The 18,181-nt window shown below is 38.2% G+C and overlaps 2 protein-coding genes across 4 annotated transcripts in view; one reads left to right on the forward strand and one right to left on the reverse strand.

The window, feature by feature from the left end:
• Nucleotides 1-18,181, forward strand: part of LOC143859346 (protein BTR1-like) — a 41,971-nt gene that overhangs the window by 17,806 nt on the left and 5,984 nt on the right. For 2 of the 3 annotated variants that reach the window (XM_077370068.1, XM_077370069.1), the window contains exons 4-5: nt 11,189-11,382; nt 16,859-16,983. In XM_077370068.1, the coding sequence (XP_077226183.1) occupies nt 11,189-11,382; nt 16,859-16,983 (319 nt within the window). The remainder of the gene's footprint in view (nt 1-11,188; nt 11,383-16,858; nt 16,984-18,181) is intronic. The other variant, XM_077370070.1, reaches the window with a different exon arrangement.
• The window catches only part of LOC143859347 (uncharacterized), a 36,359-nt gene continuing 20,045 nt past the window's right edge, over nt 1,868-18,181 (reverse strand). Inside the window, exon 11 of the transcript XR_013239241.1 lies at nt 1,868-1,879. The gene's annotated coding sequence lies outside the window, so the exon portion shown is untranslated. The remainder of the gene's footprint in view (nt 1,880-18,181) is intronic.

The following is an 18,181-nucleotide window of genomic DNA, read 5'->3' on the forward strand; positions in this document are numbered from 1 at the left end:
GGGTCCTCTATGTCCTATGTGGTTCACCTTCAGGGGCTTTTTATTCTTGTCATTAAAAGAACTCGACTCTAATGAGTTAAAGGTATGGTACTCGTCATAGAGATTGGGGTTGAGATGTTGAAATTCTTTCGCCTTGATCCAAGTGCAATATGATAATGGGCGATCTTTCCATTTGACAAGGAACTTTTGATGACAAACTCCTTGTTGAAATGAGCTATTCATCCACTTGTCGCCTCAGTTTATCATCATCTGTTGGGTTCATGCGATAAACAGAGAGCTTTGGCAATTGCGACCCTGGAACAAAGTCAATTGTGTCCTGGACCTCTCTCATGGGAGGTAACTTGTGATTGGTGGACACGGACATGGAGTGTCAGACACAGCGACCTCCCAAAATGTAAAAACGGGGACACAACTACCAATGGGGAAAAGAAGAATAGAAGGGGACACGGCTACATATGCAGACAATAGAAATTCGTAACAACTAGAATATTATGAATTTAAACTTTTAAATATGCAATGCACATGTCATTCAAAAAAATATGAAATGCACGTGTAATCTGAAAAAAAGGCATTTTTTGGCTGGAAATTTATCTAGGAACTCGGGCAGGCACCTTAAATTTTATTCATATATGAAAAAAATACAAGAGGGGGACATATGGCCTTACTTCTAAATCCAAAATAGAAGGTAATCTAATTATAAGAACTGCTAAAAACTAATATATCGACGGAATAAAAGCTAGAAAAATCAAATCAAATTTCTAATCAATATAATCATCATTATTGACTTCTAAATTTTCATCCTATGGCACCTAGTCTAGCTCAAGCACTGGACCACTCAGAGAAAGATTTTTCATATCCAGATCTATAAGTAATTCTAAGTCTGAGCGCTCAGTAACATCCTAACATTTAGAAGGCTCTTCTTTATAGCTCTCTAATCTTCTCGACTGGAACCTCTGGTTATTGTGAATATACACAAGATCTTCAGCATGATGCACTTTCAACTGGGTGCGTTTCACATTTAAGATATAGGAAAATGTACTCTAATTTCTCTCGCAACAAGAGGACAAAGCTGGTTGATTGAGTAACCTACAAACATGAGAAAATAAAATTAATAAATAATTTACATTTGTAATGTTTTAAATAAAGATAATTAATTCATTTATTAGATTTGTTAGCTAGTGTTGCAAGCATAGGTGTACCTACTCCAAAATTAGCCCATCACGTTCGCGAATTAGAAAAATATCTATCGCGCATAGATTCTCATCTAGAAAATGAGCCTCTACATCTTGCAAACTGTCCATACGCTTCATGAACTTTTGTCTTTATTTCTTTATAAGGAAATAACCGGGCATAACACTTATTACGACATTTAGAAATTTCTTTATCAGGATTAGGAGGTACACGCTTAAAGCCTGAAGTTTCCTCCTCCAGCCACTTATCACTATAAAATTGATGCACTAGAGAATGCGCCAAACAATAAAGGGGGTTGCTACTTTTATTCCAACGTTTGACTAAAATGTCATGCACCTCTGTGTAAAAATCAATTCTGTAAGAGGATTTTTTTTTTCGTGAGTAAAAATTGCATGTACTTTCGATCATATTATCCTACATATCATATATTAACTACAAACATGATTTATTTGAATCCGCAATCTTCATAATCTCAAGAATAGGTGCAATAAAAAATAACAAGTAATCTATCCCACCAACTATCATCAACAGACATTCTTGATCAATTGTGCTTTCTCAATATCTTGCTCTCTAAGGAATTTTCAATCTTCATCGAAAACCATCTCTGAGATATACTGCCGAACCTCTTTGACTCGATATAAAATGATGATGCTTGAAGCAAAATAGGTTTATTCTACATTAGGAAGCCGAATGTGAGTATTTGTTGAATATGGTGCGTGCTTGAGAATGGTTGCAGATGAAATAACATTTTTATTTCATCTATTAAAGAAGTAATCCAAATAAGTTGTTGAAATTTGGCTCTTTTCTTTTTCATTGGGTTCACAAATTTTTTTTTAGTGCCAAATTAAGAGTGTGTACAACACATGGTGTCCAAAAGATATGTGGGCACATCACTTGAACCTGATTTGCAGTATTTTTACATACTGATGCATAATCTGTGGTAACTTGCACAACATTTGGTGGACCTACTTCAATAATCACATCAATAAAAATTTTTGCCCTATAAACTCTATCTTTGTAAATTCTAGAAGCATCAATCGCTTTTAGAAAAACAGGCTCATTAGAAGATGGAGCTAAATTTTTTTATCAAAGGACGGCTATTATTGTGTGTCCACCTGCACTAATGATAGAAACACTACGTCGAGGCCAACTATCTTTATTTGAATTCATAATTTGCTCAATGTTGGCCTTTTCTTGAGTTATCAAAGTAGTCATAATTTTATCATAACTAGAAACCGTGTAGCCCTGCAAATTATGCTCACATGCATGCTTCATCATTTGCCTAACAACCGGATTCATAAGTCATGATAATGGTATTCTAGCTTAATAGAAGTATCAAGCAAGCAAATGATCTAACTCATCACGTGCAACAATATTAAAATATCGATTTATCTTTCTATCCTCTTTTCTTCCTTTTTTAGTCCAATATTATATGTAGGCAAGGGAATATGAGTCATACTACTAGATCACTGTAACACTTTTTCCTACTTTCTACCTGATCCAGCAACTCCTTATTGGCATTTGTATCATTGTCATTGATAGCATTGCACTTTTGAATAGCTTCTCTAGGAATTTGAAGCAAATGTGCTCTCACTCTAGTATGCAAACCGTTAATAGTATCTTTGCAAAAACCGCATCTAAATCTCCAGTTACCACCACCTCCTTTCAATATCTCTAATCTTTCAACAAATTTCCATAATGGAGTTTCCCAATCTTCATCTTGATTGTCTTGGTATAATTTATTAATTCTAGAAGATGCCATGAAGCTGCAGTTGAATATCATATATATAAATATATAAAAGAAAAGCAGTGCAATAAGAACTAGTAAGTCAATAGACAATGCATCATTTATCTGTAAACCATCAATTCATAAATTAGAAGAGAAGATTTATAATTAAAGTATTCAACTATATCATAGATTTTGCAATCACAAAACCGACTTTGCAATCACATAATGAAAGAACGAGGGTCATAAACTATATCATAGACGATGTATGCAAATTTAATATGAGTTTCATACAATAGAATATAATGGTACTTAATGGGGACATCTCGTGATCTATATGCAGTTCTTATTGTGGACTGTTACTTTTAGTTATAAACAGATGAACTAAAGGGTTATACAATGTAGGTTTAATAAATAGATTCAAAAGTAGATGATTTGAAAGGACAAAGGATGCCTAGGGAAGAGGATTAGCAATGCCATGAATGTCACTATCGTAACTTTGGATGGCGGTTTAGATGTAGAAGATGCCCACAGGCTAGACTGATTCCCTCCACTCTTCCTTCTGGGGGTGGCGAAGGAGTATCTCTAGGGAGGTCCAAACATGTCCAAGATTAAAGGATTGGGGCATGGTTTTGTTCTCCTTGCTAATACCTAAACTTTAAATGGCGGGTCGAATGTCGCTAGTGTCATTCGACTAGAACATCATTAAAATGGATTCCTCGATCCCCCAGGGTGAAACCTAAGGATGTTGAAGATAACCTTTGGCCTAACTCGGGTAAAATTTGTTGCAATAGAAACTACGCGCCTCCAACCTTATCTATTTCAGGGCAGGAAGTGGATGTGCGATCAGGTTCTCTCAGGTCCTGCTTGATCGGGAAAAAGAAACACCACAATGAGTCTTTGCAGGAGCTGTGGAATTGGGCACGAGTGTCCTGGGAGCTCCCATCGGTACCTTGCCCCTCTTCTCTGGCAAATGATGGATTTCTTTTTATGTTTGATTCAGAATTGCAGGCTTCACAGATTATTGCTAAGGAATCTGCGGCCTTGGACAACCACCTACTCTCCCTCTCGCCATGAAAAAAAGATTTTATTCAAAGAGAGGAGGCGCTTTGGGTTCGTTTTTATGGCATCCCTTTGCATATCTAGGCTGTCTCTATGGTGGAGGCTTTATGGGGGCGCTTTGGCAAGGTTGTAGAAATCAAGATGGAGGGCAGCCATCAGAATTATATGAGCTTTGTTTCAGCTAAGATTTTATCCCCTCGATGGCTTTTCCCTTATTCTGGTGTAAGATTGAAAATCCTTGATCAGTTCTATCCCATTGGGGTTGAACTCTCAAAGGAATCCTCTGAATCTCCCATTCAGGATTCCGGTTTACCCTTAGCGGCGGACCGGCCAACGACATCCTCAAAGCCATTGTCAGGTGAACCGTTGGGCCCTTTTGGGATTTCAAATTCAAATTCAAAATTCCTTGCTGGGAGGCCTAAAGAGCCGTTGGCTATTCCAGAACAAAGTTTGATGGGTCCTGAACCGAGAAAGGAAGACTTTTTGGGTTCATTGGTAAGTCCCAAGAAACCTACCCCTTACACCAGACGAAAGCGGGTTTCATATGTCAGGAAGAGCATCGTCAATCGCGCCCAAGGCGCCTTTTACAAAGATTTGACCTTCCCAGTCAGGGGTTTAAGGTCCCAAGATAATTTCTTCATGAATAAGATAAGCACTATCTTGGGTTCCAAACTGGGGGGCAAAAAAGAAACTTAGCAGATTGATTAGACTCTTAAAATCCAGGCCTCCTAGGTTTGGCCCCATCTATAACTAGACTTATAGCTGGGGTTCCCGGGGATGAAAAACACTGTGACAATTAAAAGTAGCCGGATGGCTTTTTTTTGTATTTTCATAGATAGCTAGGGAGGCATATTGTCAGAATCATAGCACTCCTTCCTAGGAATGGAAGGTTCATGGCTCTACAGCCCTTGGTTTTGCTATTAAAAGGCTCTCTCCATCTAAGTTTGAAGGCAGGATCCTTAACAAAGTAGGAATGGCCTCCCTTGAGGATCCGGGAAGACCAGCTTCCCCAAGTTGTCAGCTCTCCCTCTCTATCTCATTCTTGGACTTCACCAAGAATTCGAGGACCGGACCTTGTTCTCTATGGAGATAAAAGTTATTCCACTTTAAGACGGTGGGTTGTCGAATAGTGGAGGAAGTTTTGGCGATCAGTGACCCTCAGGAAGTCCTGATCCCATTCTCTGGGGTTGTATATCTGCTACAGTTTTTGACTCAGCATGGCATGTTCAAGTCTCCTCCGGTTTTGTTGGTTTACCTAGATCCTAAATGACTATCTAGATGGTGATGACAAATCTGTTTTGAGGAAAGCCTTGCATGAGAGGCTCCCAAATATGACACTTTTTGTTGGATTCGATCTGTTGGGGGCGTTGGGATAGTGCTTTGGAGTTTGGGGGGAGTGGTGAAGTCTATGATTCTAGATAGTAGGGAGGTAAAATAGTTATCTGGCAGGCAGGTAGTGCCTGGACAGGGGAAAGTCACTGTAGTGGATGAATTAGTAGATTTTCTTCGTTGCTTTTAACTGGTCTAGGAGTATGCTCCTGGCCATCCTTAATTGATTCTATGTATTGCAAGTTGGGGTCCCTAATGTATTTTCCATAGTTTCAATAAAATTGTCATCTTTCAAAAAAAAATAAAAAATGTGGGCTTAATAAATAGTTATTTTCTCCATAAAATCCCTTAAAACTACAAATTTGTTGAGCTGACTCATGTTGGACGGCACAATACCCATTGCCGTTCCATTAGTCTATTACTGGGAACATACCTATAAAACATTAATTGTGGAACATTGGTTTCACTATTATTGGATAGGCACCGTGCTTATCCAATTATACCAGTTTGTAGTTTCACTGCAAACTTGTAGATTAACCACGGTGGACTACTAACTTGTTCATCTGCTTCTCTCTGTTTCTTGTGTGAGCATGTGTTTGTTCAGAGTTAAAAACATAGGCAACCTGCAACAGTGCCACATTGCATGCCTACATATCTGTCCACACCAGCAGACACAAGAATGGCCACATGGAAAAATTCTGTGCGTCTGATCTACTTTTTTGCATCATGTGTGGATGAGATTAAAAGTTGCCAACAATAAAAAGAAGAGAATGAGAAGAAAAAGAGGAGAGAGAAAGTGGAGTAGATTGATGAAAGAAAGAGGAAGCACATTACCATAAGATGTAGAGCATATTACAAACCGTCAAAGTTGCAGGCGTCAGTCCCTCCAGAAGTTGCAGTTGCAGGACAAATCTCAAAGCAACCCTCCAGGGACAAGTCACAATTAACTGTTTTAGGCTGCTTTGTAACTTTAAATATGAAAAAGAGGAATACCTCAAAAGGAAAAAGAGGAAAAAAGCTAGAAACTTACTTTGTATATTCTGCTTCTGTAACAACAGTCAAAAGGAAAAGAAACCCAGTCTGCGATTGAAACTGTCCCCTATGTGACTTTAATTAAACAAAAAAAAAAAAAACATTCTTTCGTAGCCAAGGAAGAAAGCTAGAGATAGAAACGTGCTGTGTTGGTGTTCTTTCTATAACAAAACAGTACAAAAGGGAAAGCGACAAGTTTTTGGTAACTTTTGCCCTTTATGCACAGTTGTGTAACTAAGAAGGAAACATGTCCAAGTGCATGTCGACACGAATCATAGGAGGTAACTCATATGCAAGTTCCTTCGGGTATACATCTTAGAAGTTGGACAATAGCTCCTTGGCTTCATTAAGTATTTCTTGTGGCAGTTAGCTCGTGTTGTGGCTTCTTTTGTCTCCACCACATAGATGATGTGTCATTGTTTCTTTTCAACCTCGAACGGTGTCTCATTGAGCAAGTTCAAGACATTCTTGGTTGGCATTGGAGTTGACTTGTCTGTCTCATTGAGCAAGTTCAAGGCATTCTTGCTTGGCGTTGGAGCTTTAGACTTGTCTTTGCTATGGTTCTTAACAACCTCGGTTGACATAGGTCTCAAAACAACCCATTTTCCTTTGTGTATAAAAATGTTTGTTTTCCCACAATAGTACACATTTTGGTCATATGTCCAGTGCCATCCAAGGAGGAATCACATTACACCAAACAGAATCCTTATAAGCGCCGTAAGAAATATTAATTAAAGTATTCTTTTGTTATTGTGGGTGTCTCTTATTACCCCCATGCAATCTTTTAAGGAAGGAGATGAGGCTGCACGATCAGTAGCATTTGATCAATGGTAGCCATTGAGTTTACATTCATGCTACTGCCTCCATCGATGACGAGTTTGCGAAAGTTATCCCTGCTCTTGATCATGGTTTTAAATTTCGGCCGAAATCGTTTTAAAAAAAAAAGAAATGTTACAAAATTTCGAAATGAATTAAATAAGCTTTTTTAATTGTTACCAAATTTCGACTGAAATTTCAGAATTTCAGTTGAAATTTTGAAATTTCAGGGGTCCGAAACTGGTACCGAAACCAAAATTTTAAACCATGCTCTTGATCAGAGTGTGAAAGATGGTGCTCTTGATCAGAATATGAAAGATGGTGATACAAAGCCAATCCTCCTTAGTTTCTTGTAGTCAAGATTCGTCTTACCATGCACACAAATGAAGCGTCTGCATCGTCCATAGGCTCTTCATCATCAATGAATCGTCGGCCTTTAGAGTAGGATCCTCTTCAACTATCTCATCAACTTCCTTTTCAACATCAATATGCAAGTTCTTTGAGGGGCATTAAAAGGCACAATGGCCTTTGCCTATGCATTTAAAGCAGCTATTTTCACCACTGCTCTTCTTTGCTGTTTCATTCACCGATGCCTTTCCTGTAGGTTGTGCTGCTAACGCTGTTCATGGTCCATTAGACTTGGATTTGTAGGCATTATTGAATGGTGGCTTGGGGGTTCTCCCCACATCTGTGGCTTTTCTGGTTGTGGTTTCTTCCCGAGTGTTGAACCTTTTCATGGTAGACTGACTCTAAATTTCTCGATTTTCAAAAAAAAAAAGCCACTTGGAGAGCATCATCCAAATCGTAAACGCGCAGAGTGGCCATTTGTTTCGAAATATTTTTTTTTTAAATTGACAAATATATTCACACCAGCAAAATTTACAGTGGGGACCAATAGTCCTACCAGATTTACATAGTATGAATTGCCCAGGAGCATTCTCCTTGGCCCAAAAGAAAAACCCATTACCCCTTACAATACCAATAGCCTCAATTAAATCGAATCTAGCAAAAAGCGCCATATTTGTGGGGCCCACCAAGTCAAGATCGTGACCCGCCGCGTCACACCGATTTCTCCACCGCAATCCAGCTAGCAAATTCGATTTTCAAAAATCCTGCTCGAAGGCCCAGAGCTATTGTGCGCCCCTAACCATGCACCTAACCATGCACAATAGCTGACCACCCAACATCATCATCCGATCTCCGGCGACCTCCACCTCGAACCACCACCAAACACCGGCGGCTCCCCATTAAAAATATATCAAATCCTTCCACCATCCTCTCCAAAACCTACTTCCACTAACCCAAAAATCAGAATCCTCCTCCCCACTAGAATCAATTCATTCAGATCCCATTCGAAAGTATACTCCAAGCCCTAACCCTAACAACTATAATACTCCCCTCATCCTTCCTCCTTCAAACTCTAATCTCCAAACCCTAACCCTAACAACTATAATACTCATCCCATCCTTCCCCCTTCAAACCCTAATCTCCAAACCCTAACCCTAACGACTATGATACTCCCTCATCCTTCCCCCTTCAAACCCTAATCTCCAAACCGTAACCCTAACGACAATAATACTCCCCTCCTCCATACCCCTTCAACCCTAACCCTAACAACCATAATATTCCCCTCCTCCTCCAAACCCTAACCTTATATGGCTACTAATGCGTCTCATTGCCGCCGTCCACAACCTCCCTCACTTCCACATCGCCTCCTCCTTTTCCCCTGAATCCGGCCACCCTTTTCCTTACTTCGGCCCCTTCCACAACCTCCGACGACTCCCCCACGCACTTTCACCATTATATCCGGCCTTATCGAGCCCAGATCCGGCCATTCCGCCCCTCCAACCACCATTGCTGCAATTCTTGCGAGATCTACCATTTCCGGGCAACATCCGACCACCATCTTCTCCCTTGCCCATCAAGAGAGAGAGAGAGAGAGAGAGAGAGATCAGAGAGAGACCATAGAGAGAGGGAGAGATTAGAGAGAGGGAGAGATCAGAGAGAGAGGGCAAGACGAGAGAGAGAGAGAGAGAGAGCCGTCTCCCTCCCTAGGGATTTAGTCGACCTAGGGAGGGAGGGAGATGAATGAATGACTAGATCTGATTATGGTAGATTCTTATTGCATTTTCCTTTCATTTGTTGGATCTGATTATGGTAGATTCTAAATCTTGGATCTCAATACAATCTTGTAGCAAGAAAGGCTTGCGCTGGATTTTCGTAAGTCTCGCACCGAATGGTTAATTCATCAAATTTGCGGATGTACTCAAGGTTCTGAAAATCAAAATCGAATCGTAAATCGTAACAAGGTTCGAATCGTATCGGATCATAAATCGGATCGTAAATCGTAAGATTTTTTCAGATTTATATGTATAAATGAGAAAAAATATTAAAAAATATAAAAAGGTAAAAAATAAGAATAAAATGAGTAATTATCTATCTTTCCATTTGAAACTATTAAATTAAATATAAAATTCCCAAAAAAGAAAAAAAGTAGTCCGAAGCACAAATCATATTCATCTCACAATAAATTACTAAACAAAGCACAAACTATATTCATTATATAATAAATCATTATATAATTAATCACAACAGTAAACAAAGCACATACTCAAATCTATAATAATCATCATACAAAGAAATGTCAGCCATAAACAAACCATTTTAAAATGATTTTCATTTTGAAATCACAATCAGTTCTCAAAATGTTGGCAGCCGGCCGAAAAACTTTGCCACTTCTATTTCATTTAGCTGACCCCAACTAGCTTGGGACAAAGGCTTTGTTGAGTTCAGTTGTTGAGTTGAATCAGTTCTCAAAATCCAAAACAGACAGAATCGTAAAAATCGTAAAAATCGCACGATTCAAAGTCGAATCGTACTTGAATCGTAAGATTTTTACGAAAAAAGATTCTTCGTCCGATTTGAATCGTTTAACCCACGAAAACCCACGAATCGATTTGAATCGTAAGATTCAAATCGTAAATCGTAAGATTTTAACAACAGAGGATGTACTCAGCTACTGACATGTTACCTTGTCTGTAAGTCACCATTTGATCATACATTTAATTTTAAAAATCTGGTGGAAGGTACTTACTTTCAAGGCATGTCTTCATCTCGCCCCAGTGAATAATGGGTGGTTTCCCTTGCGTTGCTGATTTTCTTGGCATGTCCAACCATTTTCATCTTGGCAAATTTGACTGCCCGGTACTCTAGCATATCATTATTGGTGCTTTGGAGGTGGGTCCTCTGTGTCCTTTCTGGTACACCTTTAGGAGCTTTTGATTTCTATCACTTGGTCACCACAACCACGTGCCATTTCTAGTGGCTCGAGAGCAGTATGAGCATAGTAACTTCGGTGAATGATTTTGCCATTCCTGAAATGTAACTACGCAAATCGTAAAACATTGGCGTCTTGGTTTTTTATTGCAAAATTTCTTATTATATGATATTATAATAATATCATGCAACCATCCATCCCAATGTTCTAACCTTCTCCTTGATGTATCCTTTTTCTAGTTTTGGACAGAGTTGTTGGCCTCTCTTTTATTTTGTTTGTTCTTGCTTCTGTTTCTTTACCAACAAAGATCTTTACCTATAAAAATAAAATAAAAAATACGGAACAAAGCTGTTATTTGATCTTAGCATCAATTTTGCATAAGCTTTCTGCATCTTGTCTATCAAGATATGACTTATTTTAGCACCCGCAACTTTCAATTTGCACAATTTTCAAAAGTTTCACAATGATGACATTCACAATTTTAAATTATGATTGGCCTTAACAGTGAGAAGATTGCGCTGTTTATCGTTCCATGTGAGGAATTCCAGAAAAAGATTAATTTATCTAGCATGGATTTCCATTTTGATATTTATACTCTTGGAAGATCAGGCTAGTTGGAACTTCTTGTTTCTTTATAAGAAATGACTTTTTTTTTAATAAATGACTAGTTGGAAGTTCTTTTTTTTTCCCTTGCTTGTGATAACATCGAGCTTTTTCTTGGCAACTAATGATATCTAGGTTATGCATTTGATCAGGTCGTTTATTGAGGACTCTCAAGCTGGCATCAAGATATCCCCTCAGGATCATAATTATGTTGGCTTGAATGATAGGCTTGTGACATTGACAGGTTCTTTAGAGGAACAAATGCGAGCGATCTTTTTGATTTTGTCAAAGTTAACAGAAGATACTCACTACTCACAATCAATAAATGCTCCATTTTCATACTCAGGTGTGACTTTATACAGTATCTCCCATGAATGTATCCATTTGTTGGTGCTACTAGATGCATGAGTACACACTATGTATTTAAGCATTCTATGTTGGCTTGATTTTTGTATTCCTCATATTTGACCTTTGCATTTATGTTCCTAAAGCTTTTGATTGATGCATGTTTCTTTCGCCTTGGATTCTTGGCCATGATTTTAGGATTTCAATATGGTTTTCAGTACATATCTTAAACTTATAAAGTATTTATAATTTCTAGGGAAACTGTTCAAAAAAAAATATATAATTTCGAACGAACACTGTGAACGTAGGCAGTCATATATTATTCGCTGAATCTGTGAGAATTGCCGAATACTGACCTAGAGATCAATATGTTTTTCGCTATTCAGTATTCACATGATATATATCTAGAATCCTACTTCATTTTGGTTGCTTCTGGAAGTTTTTCATGTAGCTACTAACATTGACATGAAAGAAGATTATTGTGTGATCATGTCCTTACACTCAACAAAATGTGATTTTTGAACACAGAAGTGATCAGACCATAGTGTCCATTGCTCCAAAAAAAATTTGTGTAGAAATTGTCTTTAGTGTCCAGTTGATCTATTCTCTTTGAATTGATGCATTGGAAAATGTTTCACGTTGAACTAGTTGGTAGAGACTCTAATTATGAATCTGATGCAAAGATATTTTGCAACAAAGGTTTTTTGTTCCACACTGTGTAGGGTTGTGATCGATACTGGGCTTTGCAATTTCATTTGAACTAGGGATTTTAATTTCTTTTTCTTTTGTCTTTTTTGAATGGTAAACTAGGGATCTTAATTTCTGTTATGACTTTGTGATTGAGGATGAATTCTTTTGTTTGAATGGAGTAATCAACGTCTTCCACCATTTACTATATCTCTAGAGTGATTTTCTCATAAAAAATTGGCTCCTTCAGTGGATACTTTTGGTTGCGGCCCTCCGTTCTGACTATTCTATCCCTATGGTTTTCTTCACATTGTTATCATAAACATCACTACTCGTTTACAACCATTTCATCATCCCCATCCCATCCCCCCCCCCCCCCCCGCCTTCCACCTCTCTGCCGTCGCCACACAACACCACAGTTGTCGACAACCATGTTATCATACTCGACTCGTCTCGTTGCTACTAGCCTCTCAATTCTCGTGTTCCAATCTCCTTTGCTCTCGAGTCTTGACATCCAACCAGCCAGGTACGTACTTAATTTACATATATTTGTAAAATTCGACATAATTTTTTTGAACAAGGCTGATGTCGGCGATTTATAAAGTATATTGTTTTTTTTATCAAGGTAGCCAAATTTCATTGAAAAAGCAAAGCGACCGAGATGGTCAATACATCAAAGAAAGAGGGAAGGTGAGAGAGAAAAAAAGACCAAATAAAATAACTAAAACACAACAAAGCGGAGCCATCAAGGAGGAAGCTCATTATGTCGAACTAAAATTCGACATAATGACCTTTATAATAGCTTTAGTTTAATAACTTTTAAGTAATTTAATAATGTTTTAATTTTTTTTGAATAGTTATTAAGTTATAAATTTTACTTACGTTATATTATATAAGTTTTTTTTTTTTAAACCAAACCTTAAGGGGGTTGGATAACCGTCTTGAGCATACTATGAATATGGGTTTTTGTTTTGGGGCAACAGAACATTCATGAGAAAATGGGTTTTTGGTCTATTGGCTGCATTCAACTCATGAGGAAGAGGTTTGGGGGTTGCATTTAAGTTGGAAAATGTGAGAGAAGGGGTTTTGGGGGCTGAATGACAGTCATGAATCTTGAGAAAGAATGGTTATGGGGGCTACATAACAACTGTGAGAATCGAAACGGAGATTTGATGCAATTCTTGAAAGAGAGGGAATAGAGGTGGAGAGGAAAGGAGAAAAAATAACAGGCAGTGAAGAAGAAAAGGAATTAGAAAAAAACAGAGAGAAAAAAGGAGACGAGAGAAGAAAAATTAAGAGAAAGGTGAAACAAAAACAACAATCCAAGGTTGAAAAATCAGGGATTTTATATGGTGTAAGCCTGCTAAGTACAATATTATTCAAAAAGTACTGTGTGGCTTACACCATAGGATGATCCAAACCGACAAACTGTCCATTTGTTGTCCCACAACGTGAATAGGTTGGTCCCCCAAAATCATTTCTATAGGATGATCCCAAACCTCCGAGCTTTAGAGATCTCCATAAATCTGCAGTTCCTGTAAAGGTTGGAGGGCTAGGCTCATCCATTGATCTTTGTTATATTCTTTCTAATAGTGTAACAATAAGAGCATAACTGTTAGGAACATTGAAGGAACACGGCGATGAGTATGTTGAAGAAATATTGATGCAGTGGACTAAGAATGGTTTCAGATTTATGTCAGACATTTGGAAAAATGGAAGTATTAGAACTCATTAATCTTTTAGCTGTTTCTTCAAAAGGTACTATCTCTTAAAAATCACAATCTTCTATGGGAATCCATTCAAAAAACAAAAAAAATCTATGGGTAGGGTGAAAGATGCCAACTATGTGGCAAATTTCATATCATCCACCATTGTCAAAATTGGATGAAAAAGGTGTTTGAAATTGCGGCTGATAATTGTTCTGACTATTATTATTATTTTTTGAATGGTGATAATTGTTCTAATTATATAGCATATGGTTACATAACAAAGCAAATTGAATGAAGGGGGAGAATTTTTAAAACAAATTCCAGGAGTTAAATCTTGGCAATGTGGAAAGGAAGCGGTTGCCTCTGTATGTGAAGCAAGCGGTTGCCTCTGTGTGGTGAGGGGATCTGCAATTGCCTATTGGTATGAGGCGAAGTATGCTATAAAGTAATTTCATAATGGTAAGCTTGAAAAATATTCTTGGGTGCCTCAATTGTTTTTTGAGCGGTTTTCTCATTGCACCAAGAGTTATAAGACGCATTGAAGGCCCTTAACTTCTTAGTGTTTATTTCACAATTGCTTGGAGCTTAGTTCCCGGATTTTGAAGGGACATGAGCTGAAATTGCTGAAGTGGTGACACTTTTCATACGTGGATGTTTCTAAGAGCATCATTCATTTTTTTCCTGGTATTTCTTTGATCTTCCATTTTTTTCTTCTGAAATTTCTCTCGTTTGGATGCGCTGTTGTAGTCTGGATGCATAAATCCTAAATTTGATCATAGGTTATGTATCTAGTCAATAGTGGATGTGGGAATGTGTTCCATGATGACTTGAAGTGCTTCCAGCTTATGTGGGATCTTTAAGGATTATGGATTTGCTCATCAAGCTGACCTTCATGCAGGGCCTCCTCTGTTAGTGAAGGTTATGTTTCTTTGGCTCCAGCTGTTGCTGAGGGTGAATTCTTTTCTATTTTTTATTTATTTTTGAATAGGAAGCAATTTTTATTGAAGGAGAAGACCAAGGAGGTCTCAAGATGCAATCAAACAGAAAAGAAGCAGCTCGAGAGGGCGAAGAAAAGATCCAAACCAAGAACAAAGAGAGAGAATTATGGAGGAAGAAAGTCGAATAAATCCACGGTTGCTTGGGCTACCCCATCTCTTGCTAATTTATCAGCCACTTCATTGGCTGACCGTCTCACATGCTGGAAGAAGATTGGAGCATCCCCAATTAGGTCCTGTATCTTATCAAGATATGGTGCAAACCTCCAAGGATAAGGGTGGGAACCCTTGAGCCACCTGATCACATTTAGTGAATCGCCTTCTACCACCACTCTGTCCAGGTCTTCATGCGCTAAGAATTTGATTCCTTGGTGTATAGCACGCACTTCCGGTTCATTAGCATCCGCCTCCCAGATCGGGCTTGCAAATGCCCATATAACATGACCAAATTAGTCCCTTAGGACTCCTCCAATCCCAGAAGGGCCTGGATTACCCACACCGGAGCCATCAAAGTTCAGCTTTAGTAGACCCTGACCAGGAGGTTCCTATGCTTGGATAGTCTTAGGACCGATATCCGAGGCACAAACTATCTCCTTCCACCCATACCGTAAGTCATAGGCAGAGACAAATCTAAAACATGGAATTATTCTTACCCATGAAATAGTAGTGCCTATCACCTTATTGAAAAGATAATGCGCCCTTTTTGAGTATCCTAAGTACCCGAGCATTTCTCTCCTTCCACCACACCCAGATAGTTGCAAGAAGGAAGACATTCCACAAAATCTTACCTTTTTTTTTCCATGGGGCCCAAGCACAACTCTCCAATAGATCTAGCAGATTCCCTAGGAAAACCCCTACTATTCCGAACTTGGATAGAATTATATTCCATACTTATCTGGCCACTCTACAATGCTTGTGAATATGATTCACTGAGTCCCGCGCCTCTACACATAGGGCACAATGATACATTATCAATATGCCTCAGGTTCTCAAGAAGTCGATCGTTTGAATTCTTTGTAGGATCGCTGCCCACCAAAAAAGCACACTTAGACTCTAAGTGGGGCTTGGATGCTCCATTCCACAGGATGCTAGCTGGTCGTAGAAGGATTTGAATGTGTATTCCCCATCTGAGTTCCAGATCCAAATTCTCTTTTCTGCATCCGATGATTTGATGTAACATCTTTCTAAAGTATCCAATAGCCTACCCACGTCCTCGTGCTCCCAGATATTGAAGTTTCTTCTAAAAGCTGGAATCCATAGCATCACATTTTCTCTTTGGTGAATTCTCTTCACTTTAGTTACTTAGAGCTGAACTGAGAAGCTTCCCGGTGGCCAATAGCTGCTGATGATAATATGGCATACCACATTTGGCATATGGTTGGGGACTTTTTGGCTGTTCCTTTCATATCAAGGTTAACTTTTATTTTTCAATTTCTATTTTTTTTTTTGGATTGGTAAAAGTAACTTTATACAACAGATAAAAACAGAAAATTCATAAAGCCCCAAAGTGTTAATGAATTTTCTTGTCTGAAGAAAAAATTTTCCCAAAAAAATTGAAAAGAGAAAGCCTGGCTATTGAAGAAAAAGTCTGGCTATTGAATTTTCTTGTCCGAAGAGAAAGTCTGGCTATTGAATTTGCTTATTGGTTTTTCTGTTATATTTTTTTGCCAGAATCCATTGTTTTAACTAGATGTGGTTTGCATGTCATTTTCTCATTGGGCATTTATTGAAGAAGAGAAAGTTATATGTGCCTTATTATTTTGGCACTTCATACTTTGCTTCATCTCGAATGGTGGCTTTCCCAAGGTTTGTCTTCGGTGGTTTTACGTCAATTCTTTTGCTCATATTATTTGCATGTAGAAGTGTCCCAATCTATTGGTGAAGTGGTGATAATTTGAAAAGACAAGTTTGGGAATGTAAATCATCACCACATTTCTTTTTACTAAATTTTGGCATGACAGTAGATCTTTGGAAATGGAAACCTCATGTTTCATATCCTTTTGTACGGTTGCTGGTATTGTTTCATGTGGAAATTATAAATGTGAAGTTCGATGCTTCGTAATTTTCCACCAATTTGAATTTTTAGGTGTTAATTTTTCCGGTTTTCATGGTATCCCAATTGGGTATGTGCTTCCTTCTGTTGGAACAGTAGCATACAACGCGGTAAACTTCGGACCAAATGGCACAGGGGGAAATTTTCAGAATAACAAGGTTTGTTCTATTATTTATCTTTTGTATCTTTAGCAAGCTAATGGTCTTTAGCATTTAATATCTTAGTTTTTTTAATGATATTTAATATTTAATATAGATCAATGACTGTCAAGCACCCATTTCAGAATGATTTTCTGGATTTGCCATCGTATGCATGCCCTGCGGAGATGCATCATAAATATTGCATTTGTACATTTTAAATTGCTTTAGATCAATGACTATTAAACAGTTATTCAGAACACTTTTCAGGATTTACCATCGCATGCAGACCCTGCAGAGATGCATCATAAATATTGCGTTTGTACATTTTATATTGCTTTACTATAAGAATATTCCATTTGACTTTTGCTCTTATTGTTCATGCAGTATATGTGTTCTTATTGTTCATCCAAATAGTCATCCAATTCAGACTTCATTTGTTGACCAGTAGATTGTCCATTTATAAATTAGATTCAATCCTGCAAACCGCCAAAATAAACATCACTTGCATTCAGTGCTAATATCTCTTCTCTTCTCTTCTCAATCTAAATCTTGTTCTGCATGAGTTGAGGACTGGTTAAAATTAGGCATGAGTGCTGTGTCAATATGGCAGTGCACTGCTTTGTCTTTCAAGATCTGGCCCACCTAATATGCCTCCATCTCTGGTTTTCATCATTAGGCATACTCTAGTGCCACCTCTAGGCCTCTGCCTTAATAGGGCCACCCTACTACAAGGCTTTCCATCTCTTCTGCTCCTGATGTTGACACGTTCAACACCCCATCTCTCAGGGAAGGACTTCAACAGAAACCTAACCCACTCTCTTAGCTCTACATCAATTGGTAACTGAACTATTTTGACTTTATTCGCTGGACCGCATAAGTGTTCCTGTACCTCTACTCTTAGAATTTTTCCAAAGTCGATTTGAAAGAAGTCTTTGATTCAGGGTTCAGATAATTGTAATAGTCTTTCAGGTAGTTTAGATTTTAGACAGCTTAATTTCAAAATAATAAAAAAAAAAAAGTAGTTTAGACAGCTTAGAAAGCGCTGTAACTGAGTTCAATCCGTCATCTTGTTCTGGAAATTCTTGGCAAAGTCAATCGAGTGATTACGAACTTGTTTTTTGCCGTCTTTAATGGATTGTCCAATAAATTCAATTTCCTGTGGCAAAGTTGCATCTTTTTGGCTGATAGTACCATTCCATATCTTTCAATTGCTCTT

The sequence above is a fragment of the Tasmannia lanceolata genome, unplaced genomic scaffold (assembly GCF_043159265.1).
Source record: "Tasmannia lanceolata isolate RefF3 unplaced genomic scaffold, GAP_Taslan_0.1 ptg000029l, whole genome shotgun sequence".
Lineage (NCBI taxonomy): Eukaryota > Viridiplantae > Streptophyta > Magnoliopsida > Canellales > Winteraceae > Tasmannia > Tasmannia lanceolata.